Consider the following 12355-nt stretch of genomic DNA (forward strand, 5'->3'; position numbering starts at 1 on the left):
TGTGTGGGACGGGGTCCGGGGGGCGGTGATCAGTGTGGGACGGGGTCCGGGGGGGCGGTGATCAGTGTGGGACGGGGTCCGGGGGGGCGGTGATCAGTGTGGGACGGGGTCCGGGGGGCGGTGATCAGTGTGGGACAGGGTCCGGGGGGCGGTGATCAGTGTGGGACAGGGTCCGGGGGGGTCGGTGATCAGTGTGGGACGGGGTCCGGGGGGCTGTGATCAGTGTGGGACGGGGTCCGGGGGGCGGTGATCAGTGTGGGACGGGGTCCGGGGGGCTGTGATCAGTGTGGGACGGGGTCCGGGGGGCGGTGATCAGTGTGGGACGGGGTCCGGGGGGCGGTGATCAGTGTGGGACGGGGTCCGGGGGGCGGTGATCAGTGTGGGACAGGGTCCGGGGGAGGGTGATCAGTGTGGGACAGGGTCCGGGGGGCGGTGATCAGTGTGGGACGGGGTCCGGGGGGCGGTGATCAGTGTGGGACGGGGTCCGGGGGGCGGTGATCAGTGTGGGACGGGGTCCGGGGGGCGGTGATCAGTGTGGGACGGGGTCCGGGGGGCGGTGATCAGTGTGGGACAGGGTCCGGGGGGTCGGGGATCAGTGTGGGACGGGGTCCGGGGGGGCGGTGATCAGTGTGGGACAGGGTCCGGGGGGCTGTGATCAGTGTGGGACGGGGTCCGGGGGGCGGTGATCAGTGTGGGACGGGGTCCGGGGGGCGGTGATCAGTGTGGGACGGGGTCCGGGGGGCGGTGATCAGTGTGGGACGGGGTCCGGGGGGCGGTGATCAGTGTGGGACGGGGTCCGGGGGGCGGTGATCAGTGTGGGACGGGGTCCGGGGGGCGGTGAACAGTGTGGGACAGGGTCCGGGGGAGGGTGATCAGTGTGGGACGGGGTCCGGGGGTCGGTGATCAGTGTGGGACAGGGTCCGGGGGGCGGTGATCAGTGTGGGACGAGGTCCGGGGGGCGGTGATCAGTGTGGGACGGGGTCCGGGGGGCGGTGATCAGTGTGGGACAGGGTCCGGGGGAGGGTGATCAGTGTGGGACGGGGTCCGGGGGGCGGTGATCAGTGTGGGACGGGGTCCGGGGGGTCGGTGATCAGTGTGGGACGGGGTCCGGGGGGCGGTGATCAGTGTGGGACGGGGTCCGGGGGGCGGTGATCAGTGTGGGACGGGGTCCGGGGGGCGGTGATCAGTGTGGGACAGGGTCGGGGGGGCGGTGATCAGTGTGGGACAGGGTCCGGGGGGTCGGTGATCAGTGTGGGACGGGGTCCGGGGGGGCGGTGATCAGTGTGGGACAGCGTCCGGGGGGCGGTGATCAGTGTGGGACGGGGTCCGGGGGGCGGTGATCAGTGTGGGACGGGGTCCGGGGGGCGGTGATCAGTGTGGGACAGGGTCCGGGGGGCGGTGATCAGTGTGGGACAGGGTCCGGGGGGGGGGGTGATCAGTGTGGGACGGGGTCCGGGGGGGCGGTGATCAGTGTGGGACAGCGTCCGGGGGGGCGGTGATCAGTGTGGAACGGGGTCCGGGGGGGCGGTGATCAGTGTGGAACGGGGTCCGGGGGGAGGTGATCAGTGTGGAACGGGGTCCGGGGGGAGGTGATCAGTGTGGAACGGGGTCCGGGGGGGTTGATCAGTGTGGGACAGGGTCCGGGGGGAGGTGATCAGTGTGGAACGGGGTCCGGGGGGAGGTGATCAGTGTGGAACGGGGTCCGGGGGGAGGTGATCAGTGTGGAACGGGGTCCGGGGGGGGTTGATCAGTGTGGGACAGGGTCCGGGGGGAGGTGATCAGTGTGGAACGGGGTCCGGGGGGCGGTGATCAGTGTGGAACGGGGTCCGGGGGGAGGTGATCAGTGTGGAACGGGGTCCGGGGGAGGTGATCAGTGTGGAACGGGGTCGGGGGGGCGGTGATCAGTGTGGGACGGGGTCCGGGGGGGTCGGTGATCAGTGTGGGACGGGGTCCGGGGGGGCGGTGATCAGTGTGGGACGGGGTCCGGGGGGGCGGTGATCAGTGTGGGACGGGCGGTGATCATTGTGGGACGGGGTCCGGGGGGGCGGTGATCAGTGTGGGACGGGCGGTGATCAGTGTGGGACGGGGTCCGGGGCGGGGGGGGGTGGTGATCAGTGTGGGACAGGGTCGGGGGGGCGGTGATCAGTGTGGGACAGGGTCCGGGGGTCGGTGATCAGTGTGGGACGGGGTCCGGGGGGGTCGGTGATCAGTGTGGGACGGGGTCCGGGAGGGGGGGTGATCAGTGTGGGACGGGGTCCGGGGGGGCGGTGATCAGTGTGGGACGGGGTCCGGGGGGGCGGTGATCAGTGTGGGACAGGGTCCGGGAGGGGGGGTGATCAGTGTGGGACGGGGTCCGGGGGGGCGGTGATCATTGTGGGACGGGGTCCGGGGGGGCGGTGATCAGTGTGGGACGGGGTCCGGGGGGGCGGTGATCAGTGTGGGACAGGGTCCGGGGGGGGGTGATCAGTGTGGGACAGGGTCCGGGGGGGGAGGGTGATCAGTGTGGGACGGGGTCCGGGGGGGCGGTGATCAGTGTGGGACGGGGTCCGGGGGGGCGGTGATCAGTGTGGGACGGGGTCCGGGGGGCGGTGATCAGTGTGGGACGGGGTCCGGGGGGCGGTGATCAGTGTGGGACGGGGTCCGGGGGGGCGGTGATCAGTGTGGGACGGGGTCCGGGGGGGCGGTGATCATTGTGGGACGGGGTCCGAGGGGGCGGTGATCAGTGTGGGACGGGGTCCGGGGGTCGGTGATCAGTGTGGGACGGGGTCCGGGGGGGCGGTGAACAGTGTGGGACGGGGTCCGGGGGGTCGGTGATCAGTGTGGGACGGGGTCCGGGGGGGGGGTGATCAGTGTGGGACGGGGTCCGGGGGGGGAGGGTGATCAGTGTGGGACGGGGTCCGGGGGGGCGGTGATCAGTGTGGGACGGGGTCCGGGGGGGCGGTGATCAGTGTGGGACGGGGTCCGGGGGGGCGGTGATCAGTGTGGGACGGGGTCCGGGGGGGCGGTGATCAGTGTGGGACGGGGTCCGGGGGGGCGGTGATCAGTGTGGGACGGGGTCCGGGGGGGGGTGATCAGTGTGGGACGGGGTCCGGGGGGGTCGGTGATCAGTGTGGGACGGGGTCCGGGGGGTGGTGATCAGTGTGGGACGGGGTCCGGGGGTCGGTGATCAGTGTGGGACGGGGTCCGGGGGGTCGGTGATCAGTGTGGGACGGGGTCCGGGGGGTCGGTGATCAGTGTGGGACGGGGTCCGGGGGGGCGGTGATCAGTGTGGGACGGGGTCCGGGGGGGCGGTGATCAGTGTGGGACGGGGTCCGGGTGGGCGGTGATCAGTGTGGGACGGGGTCCGGGGGGTCGGTGATCAGTGTGGGACGGGGTCCGGGGGGCTGTGATCAGTGTGGGACGGGGTCCGGGTGGGCGGTGATCAGTGTGGGACGGGGTCCGGGGGGGTCGGTGATCAGTGTGGGACGGGGTCCGGGGGGTCGGTGATCAGTGTGGGACGGGGTCCGGGGGGGTCGGTGATCAGTGTGGGACGGGGTCCGGGGGGGCGGTGATCAGTGTGGGACGGGGTCCGGGGGGCTGTGATCAGTGTGGGACGGGGTCCGGGGGAGGGTGATCAGTGTGGGACGGGGTCCGGGGGGGCGGTGATCAGTGTGGGACGGGGTCCGGGGGGGGGTGATCAGTGTGGGACGGGGTCCGGGGGGGCGGTGATCAGTGTGGGACGGGGTCCGGGTGGGCGGTGATCAGTGTGGGACGGGGTCCGGGGGGTCGGTGATCAGTGTGGGACGGGGTCCGGGTGGGCGGTGATCAGTGTGGGACGGGGTCCGGGGGGGGGGGGTGATCAGTGTGGGACGGGGTCCGGGTGGGCGGTGATCAGTGTGGGACGGGGTCCGGGGGGGCGGTGATCAGTGTGGGACGGGGTCCGGGGGGCGGTGATCAGTGTGGGACGGGGTCCGGGGGGTCGGTGATCAGTGTGGGACGGGGTCCGGGGGGGCGGTGATCAGTGTGGGACGGGGTCCGGGGGGGCGGTGATCAGTGTGGGACGGGGTCCGGGGGGGCGGTGATCAGTGTGGGACGGGGTCCGGGGGGGCGGTGATCAGTGTGGGACGGGGTCCGGGGGGGCGGTGATCAGTGTGGGACGGGGTCCGGGGGGGGCGGTGATCAGTGTGGGACAGGGTCAGGGGGTCGGTGATCAGTGTGGGACGGGGATGGCGATGAATGGCGGAAGGGATCAGGGCGTTTCTGGGTCGCGCTGTGACGTGATGCTGGGATTGTGATGGTTGAATTCTCACCTTTGCTCCGGTCTCTGATCCCCCCCCAGACTCCCGGCCCCTCGGAAGGATGCATCTCACCGCTGCCCTCTGGATCAGTCATGGGCGAGTTTACCGCCGGATGGGGCTGGGACCCCGGTCCCGGATCGATATGTTGCGGAACCTTGTGACAGCGTTGGTGCGACACGAGAGGATCGAAACCACCCTGGCTCGGGCTGATGAGATGAGGTTTTACGCTGAGAAGGTGATCACTTCCTCCCTTCGAACACCCCGTTGATCGTGTTCCTTCCTGCCGTCTGCCTAGGCTGCTGTTACTCTGCTTTCTTCCAAATCAACAACGTGCATTTCTATAGCACCTTTCACGACCACCGGACGTCCCAGAGCGCCTTTCAGCCAATGAAGTATGTTTGAAGTGCAGTCACTGTTGTAATATAGCACTCCAGTGTCTGAGGAGCCGCCGTTCGGATGAGATGTTAAACCGAGGCCCCATCGGCTCTCTCGGGGAAAAGATCCTGCGGCACTTTTGAAGAAGCGCAGGGGAGTTCTCCCCGGTGTCCTGGCTAATATTTATCCCTCAACCATCATCACTAGAAAACAGATTATCTGGTCATCATCACATTGCTGTTTGTGGGAGCTTGCTGTGCACAAATTGACTGCCGCGCTTTCTACATTACAACAGTGACTACACTTCGAAAGTACTTCATTGGCTGTAAAGCGCTTTGGGATGTCTGGTGGCGCTATATAAATACAAGTCTCTCTTTTAAATGTACCGAGTCCAGTTCTGGATAGAGAGACTAAGGGAGACATTCGACCACCAGGGGCATCACCGAGTAGAGCCACGAGACCGATCCCCAGTGCCAGAGGGACTGAGTTGTGTGGAGAGACTTGGCCGATTCAACCTGGAAAGGAGACTCCCTAAAAGTGATTGTATTGAGGAATAAAAAAAAAAAAAAATCTTTCCTGGGATGTGGGCTTCGCTGGCAAGGCCGGCATTTATTACCCATTCCTAGTTGCCCGAGAGAAGGTGGTGGTGAGCCGCCTTCTTTAACCGCTGCAGTCCGTGTGGTGAAGGTCCTCCCACAGCGCTGTTGAGGAGGGAGTTCCAGGATTTTGACCCAGCGACGATGGAGGGTCGGCCGATGTATCTCCAAGTCAGGATGGTGTGTGACTTGGAGGGGAACTTGGAGGTGGCGGTGCACTGCAGCAACTCGCCAAGGCCTCTTCGGCAGCACCTTCCAAACCCGACACCTCCCCCGCCCAGAAGGACAAGGGCAGCAGGTGCATGGGAACACCACCACCTCCACGTTCCCCTCCGAGTCACACACCATCCTGACTTGGAGATATATCGCCGATCCTTCATCGTCGCTGGGTCAAAATCCTGGAACTCCCTCCCTAACAGCACTGTGGGAGTACCTTCACCACACGGACTGCAGCGGTTCAAGAAGGCGGCTCACCACCACCTTCGCAAGGGCAACTAGGGATGGGCAATAAATGCTGGCCTTGACAGCGACGCCCACATCCCGTGAATGCATTAAAAATAAGACCAGACCATCTGCTTTTAGTGATTATTGGTTGAGGGGGAAATATTGGCCGAGGACACCTGGGATAACTTCCCCTGCTCTTGTTCCACTAGAGGCTGCAGGGCCTATAACGTTCACCTGAGAGGGCAGATGGGACCTTGGTTTAACGTCTCATCCGAAAGACGGCAGCTCCGACAGTGTGGCGCTCCCTCAGTACTGCCCCTCCATCAGTGCGGCGCTCCCTCAGTACTGCCCCTCCATCAGTGCGGCGCTTCCTCAGTACTGGCCCTCCATCAGTGCGGCGCTTCCTCAGTACTGGCCCTCCATCAGTGCGGCGCTTCCTCAGTACTGGCCCTCCATCAGTGCGGCGCTCCCTCAGTACTGGCCCTCCATCAGTGCGGCGCTCCCTCAGTACTGCCCCTCCGACAGTGCGGCACTCCCTCAGTACTGGCCCTCCGACAGTGCGGCGCTCCCTCAGTACTGCCCCTCCGACAGTGCGGCGCTCCCTCAGTACTGGCCCTCCATCAGTGCGGCACTCCCTCAGTACTGCCCCTCCGACAGTGCGGCGCTCCCTCAGTACTGCCCCTCCGACAGTGCGGCACTCCCTCAGCACTGCCCCTCCGACAGTGCGGCACTCCCTCAGCACTGCCCCTCCGACAGTGCGGCACTCCCTCAGCACTGCCCCTCCGACAGTGCGGCGCTCCCTCAGTAGTACCCCTCCGACAGTGCGGCGCTCCCTCAGTAGTACCCCTCCGACAGTGCGGCGCTACCTCAGTACTGCCCCTCCGACAGTGCGGCGCTCCCTCAGTACTGCCCCTCCGACAGTGCGGCGCTCCCTCAGTACTGCCCCTCCGACAGTGCGGCGCTCCCTCAGTACCGCCCCTCCGACAGTGCGGCGCTCCCTCAGTACCGCCCCTCCGACAGTGCGGCGCTCCCTCAGTACTGCCCCTCCGACAGTGCGGCGCTCCCTCAGTACTGCCCCTCCGACAGTGCGGCGCTCCCTCAGTACCGCCCCTCCGACAGTGCGGCGCTCCCTCAGTACCGCCCCTCCGACAGTGCGGCGCTCCCTCAGTACCGCCCCTCCGACAGTGCGGCGCTCCCTCAGTACTGCCCCTCCGACAGTGCGGCGCTCCCTCAGTACTGCCCCTCCGACAGTGCGGCGCTCCCTCAGTACTGCCCCTCCGACAGTGCGGCGCTCCCTCAGTACTGCCCCTCCGACAGTGCGGCGCTCCCTCAGTACTGCCCCTCATTTACTCGATCAAAATCCCTCATGATTTTGAACACCGCTCTTTACGAGAATGATTCCAGGGACTTCAGTGATGTGGAGAGACTGGAGGAGCTGGGATTGTTCTCCTTAGAGCAGAGAAGTTTAAGGGGAAGATTGTATTCAAAATCATAAATGGTTCTGCGAGTAAATGAAGAGAAACTGTTTCCAATGGCGGGAGGGTCGGTGACCAGAGGACACAGATTGAAGGTGATTGGTTAAAGAACCAGGGGGGAGATGAGGTGACTTTTATTTTTACGCAGCGAGTTGTTGTGATCTGGAATGCGCTGCCCGAAAGGCCGGTGGAAGCAGATTCAATAGTGACTTTCAAAAGGGAATTGGATAAATACTTGAAAAGGAAACATTTCCCGGGCTCTGGAGAAAGAGCCAGCACCGGCACGATGGGCCGAATGGCCTCCTGCACTGTATCATTCTGTGATTCTGTTCAATCTGCCCTGAACTGCTGGAAGAACAATCCCAGCTTCTCCAACCCTCCACGTCACTGCAGCCAGGAGGTTCAGGCCGAGACCATGGCCTCTGTGAAAGGGGGGGATTTGGGATCACTATTTGTCGATGGAGAGAGCGGGGCAGTGGGATGGGTTTGGGGATTGCTCGCGTACCGAAGGAGGGGAGGCTCGAGGGGCCGACTAGCCTCTGTCTGTGCTGGGAAGGAGCCTGCGGGTTTGACTGATCTGCCCTTGTTTTCCAGCTGGTGGATTACGCCAAGCGAGGGGACACGGACGAGAAAGCCATGAAGATGGCCGACTTCTGGCTGACGGTCAGTATCTCTGGCGCGGGGTGGGGGGGGCGCGGGGTCTTCAGGGTCGGCCTGTGTCGCGAGCGTCAGTCCGCCACGCCCGCGATGTCGCCGCGCTGCCTATTGCTAAGCGCCTTGGCGTCGCTGCAGTTTGACTGGGGCCCTCCCTGGGCTGTGGGAGACTGGAGCGTTGACCGGGCTTCCTGATCCCGACTGCGATCGAATGACCTACTTTGTCCTCCCCTCACCCCTTTCCACCTCCAACGGTGCAGCACTCCCTCAGTACTGCCCCTCCGACAGTGCAGCGCTCCCTCAGTACTGCCCCTCCGACAGTGCGGCGCTCCCTCAGTACTGCCCCTCCGACAGTGCAGCGCTCCCTCAGTACCGCCACTCCCACAGTGCAGCGCTCCCTCAGTACCGCCACTCCCACAGTGCAGCGCTCCCTCAGTACGGCCCCTCCGACAGTGCAGCACTCCCTCAGTTCAGCCCCTCCGACAGTGCGGCTCTCCCTCAGTACCGCCCCTCCGACAGTGCGGCGCTCCCTCAGTACGGCTCCTCCGACAGTGCGGCGCTCCTTCAGTTCAGCCCCTCCAACAGTGCGGCTCTCCCTCAGTACCGCCCCTCCGACAGTGCGGCTCTCCCTCAGTACCGCCCCTCCGACAGTGCGGCGCTCCCTCAGTACTATCCCTCCGACAGTGCGGCACTCCCTCAGTACTGCCCCTCCGACAGTGCGGCGCTCCCACAGTACTGCCCCTCCGACAGTGCCGTGCTCCCTCAGTACTGCCCCTCCGACAGTGTGGCGCTCCCACAGTACTGCCCCTCCGACAGTGCAGCGCTCCCTCTATACAGCCCCTCCGACAGTGCGACACTCCCTCAGTACCGCCTTTCCGACAGTGCAGCGCTCCCTCAGTACTGCCCCTCCGACAGTGTGGTGCTCCCTCAGTACTGCCCCTCCGACCGTGCGGCGCTCCCTCAGTACTGCCCCTCCGACAGTGCGGAGCTCCCTCAGTACTGCCCCTCCGACAGTGCGGAGCTCCCTCAGTACTGCCCCTCCGACAGTGCGGCACTCCCTCAGTACTGCCCCTCCGACCGTGCGGTGCTCCCTCAGTACTGCCCCTCCGACCGTGCGGAGCTCCCTCAGTACTGCCCCTCCGACAGTGCGACACTCCCTCAGTACCGCCTTTCCGACAGTGCAGCGCTCCCTCAGTACTGCCCCTCCGACCGTGCGGCGCTCCCTCAGTACTGCCCCTCCGACCGTGCGGCGCTCCCTCAGTACTGCCCCTCCGACAGTGCCGTGCTCCCTCAGTACTGCCCCTCCGACCGTGCAGCGCTCCCTCAGTACTGCCCCTCCGACCGTGCGGCGCTCCCTCAGTACTGCCCCTCCGACCGTGCGGCGCTCCCTCAGTACTGCCCCTCCGACAGTGCCGTGCTCCCTCAGTACTGCCACTCCGACAGTGCGGCGCTCCCTCAGTACTGCCACTCCGACAGTGCGGCGCTCCCTCAGTACTGCCACTCCGACAGTGCGGCACTCCCTCAGTACTGGCACTGGGTGTGTCGGCCTGGTTTATGTGCTCGAGTCTCTGGAGTCCCACGACCTTCTGACTCGGAGGCGAGAGTGAGCCATAACTGAGAAGGGAGAGTTCTTATTGGGCCCGGTTGGGGGGAGGGGCAGCGTGGAATATTTCTGGGAATAAACCTCTCTTTTTGTTTGTGTCAGGAGAAAGATCTCATCCCGAAGCTCTTCCAGGTCCTGGCTCCGCGATTCCAGGACCACCGTGGGAGTTTCGTGCGGATGATGCAGATTCCCAACCGGGAGAACTTGGACCGGGCCAGGATGGCAGTCATTGAGTACCGGCGCAACCCGCTGCCGCCCCTCCTCGCGCGGCGGCAAGGGGCCAATGAGAAGACCCTGCTCAACCAGCTGCTGAAGGGGTACAGGGAGGAGGGTGCCAGGGGCAGGGCCTCGGGCTCAGGCGAGTCCCAGGCTTCGAGTGCGACCTAGCTGGGAGCTTGATCGGCGGAGAGCAAGGAAGTGATGTGTGATCGATCACCCTCCCCTCCTCCTCCCACCCCTGGGGGACGACCTTCTGCTATTGGCCCGCGTGGGAACAAATCTGGGGGTGGATTCCCGGAGTCGCACTGGAATGAAGGCCTCCTGAGAATCGCCGACAGCCTCGGGCCTGAATCTGCGCAGTGCCTGACTCCTGGTCGCTAAAAATATCAGAGGGATTTGTCTCTCTTATAAGCTGTGCATCATATTAAACCCGCAATGTCTGACTCTCTCTCCAACAACTCTTGGGATCCTTCTTTCAGCTGTGCGGTCTGATCGCAAACAGCCCGTAAACCTCCGAGCAACGGCACGGCAGAACTGCTAATAACCTCGGTGGCGCGCACTTTCTGCAAGTGTGGCTCTTGCCCCCCTGTAATTGTCACACTCTCGCTCCTGTCACGCCTCTCTGTCACCCTTAATCACAGTCAAATTTATTATAATGAGCACCAAATTTATTCGAATCTTGCCCTCGATTGACTAATTCCAGACAAACTCCTGCCCGAACTTGGGTGGGCCACAGCCCTGCTCGACCGACTCGATCAAGGCAGTGGCACCGACTCTCTGTTTCCGCTCAGTTACACTCCGCTGCCGGTTTGTCCTGATATACGGGAACCGTTGCATTGAGCAGGGGCCTTTTCCTGCCCGCCATTTCCACAGGTGCAGTCGCCACCGCTCGCAGCCTGTGCGTTACACCGAGTGAACAGTGACACTGCATCATTCCCACCGGTTAGCACAGCTTTCTAGATATTGTTGAGTTAAGGGTATTGAGAGATATCATCGAATAGTGCAGCAGAGGAGGCCCTTCGGCCCATCGAGTCTGCGCCAGTGTTCCCTCTAAATTTATTTTGTACCGAGCGGGCCACGAACTCCTTTGGAAGCGACCGTTTTTGTCCGTGGGCAACTTTTACAAGAACAACTTTTACAGCAACACGTTTTACTACAACACCTTTTACTGCAACAACAACAACCAATTGAAAGCATATATACAGTAATGAAAGAAAGACTTTCAATTATATAGCGCTTTTCACCACCACCGGACGTCCCAAAGCACTTTACAACCAATGAAGTACTTTTTGAAGTGTAGTCACTGCTGTAATATAGGAAATGCGGCAGCCAATTTGCGCACAGCAAGCTCCCACAAGCAGCAATGTGATAATGACCTGATAACTTTTTTAGTGATGTTGATTGAGGGAATAAATATTGACCAGGACACTGGGGAGAACTCCCCTGCTCTTCAGAATAGTGCCACGGGATCTTTTATGTCCACCTGAGAGAGTAGACGGGGCCTCGGTTTAACGTCTCATCCAAAAGACGGCACCTCCGACAGTGCCGCACTCTCTCAGCACCGCACTGGAGTGTCAGCCTAGCTTTTTGTGCTCAAGTCTCTGGAGTGGGACTTGAACCCACGATCTTCTGACTCCGAGGCGAGGGTGCTACCACCTGAGCCACTGGCTGACACGTTGCCACCCCACCGTTTTAATATTTATTCATTGACGGGATGTGGGCATCACTGCCAATGCCAGCATTTATTGCCCATCCCTAGTGTTAACCCCTCGCTTCTGTGAGGAGGATCTACCCCTAACTTGGGCAATCAGGGTTCGCTGCTTTAGGGGGGACCCAACACGCCGGTCAGTCTATTGTCACTTTCTCAGTAATACACAAAGTCAGAAACTGTAAAATAAGTAGTTTTATTCCGGTAACCGGTACTGGATTTCGCTCTGAGAAACCCTTTGTGGGTCTGCACACAAGTATGCCTCCCAAAGAGTGAGCCCCGAGACTCACGGGGCTACAATATTTATACATTTTCATAAATTGCAAGTCATGGAAAACAGAAAACTAGGCGATCACGCGCTCCACGAGTCACTTGTTTTTTTTTTACAGAGTTTTGCTTAAGTTTCACATTTAACTTTCCAGAAATAATGACCATGAGACTGTCTCCACCAGTTATCTTATGTGTGGTTAGGGAGTAGAACATTTTGCTCCTGTTCTTTCTTATCTATTTGTACTGCATTCCCACAGTCCTGCATCAGTTTTTTTACATTTAAACTCTTCACCCATGTCAAGTAGTCCATCATGCTTTGCGAATCATTGGTAAGGCAGTATGGGATTAATCCAGCTTAACACTAGTTGCCCCTTGAGAAGGTGGTGGTGGGCCGCCTTGAACCGCTGCAGCCCGTGTGGTGAAGGTGCTCCCACAGTGCCGTTAGGGAGCGAGTTCGAGGTATATTCTCAACGAATATACATTCCATGGAGAATTACACACACCACAGGAAAAGTGACCCATCCGTGGCCAACTAAAGATGTTAAGGAGAGTATTAGATTAAAAGAAGAGGCTTATAATCTTGTGAAGAATAGTAGTACGTCTGAGGATTGGGAGAGCTTTAGAAACCAGCAAATGATGACCAAAAATTTGATAAAAAGGGAGAAAATAGAATGAGATTAACTCGCAAGAAATACAAAAACAGATTGTAAGAGCATCTACAAGTATGTAGGAAG

At 61.9% G+C, this 12355-nt stretch overlaps 1 protein-coding gene across 1 annotated transcript; it reads left to right on the forward strand.

Moving 5' to 3' along the window:
* The first annotated feature begins 4283 nt into the window (after positions 1–4283).
* LOC147090037 (large ribosomal subunit protein bL17m-like) lies at positions 4284–10091 on the forward strand. The gene is made up of 3 exons (XM_085977218.1): positions 4284–4512; positions 7762–7830; positions 9527–10091. The coding sequence occupies exons 1-3, from the start codon at positions 4339–4341 to the stop codon at positions 9809–9811; spliced, it is 528 nt and encodes a 175-aa protein (XP_085833344.1). The 5' UTR covers positions 4284–4338; the 3' UTR covers positions 9812–10091.
* Positions 10092–12355: the final 2264 nt, after the last annotated feature.

The sequence above is a fragment of the Somniosus microcephalus genome, unplaced genomic scaffold (assembly GCF_052327205.1).
Source record: "Somniosus microcephalus isolate GS21.2 unplaced genomic scaffold, FLI_Smic_1.0 unresolved_chr4, whole genome shotgun sequence".
Classification (NCBI taxonomy): domain Eukaryota; kingdom Metazoa; phylum Chordata; class Chondrichthyes; order Squaliformes; family Somniosidae; genus Somniosus; species Somniosus microcephalus.

Bases quoted from the DNA above. Each gene is read 5' to 3' on its own strand.
- LOC147090037 (XM_085977218.1), top strand. From the start codon at position 4,339: ATGCATCTCACCGCTGCCCTCTGGATCAGTCATGGGCGAGTTTACCGC. The intron at 4,513-7,761 runs GTGATCACTTCC...CTTGTTTTCCAG, and splicing joins TGAGGTTTTACGCTGAGAAG to CTGGTGGATTACGCCAAGCG. The intron at 7,831-9,526 runs GTCAGTATCTCT...TGTTTGTGTCAG, and splicing joins TGGCCGACTTCTGGCTGACG to GAGAAAGATCTCATCCCGAA.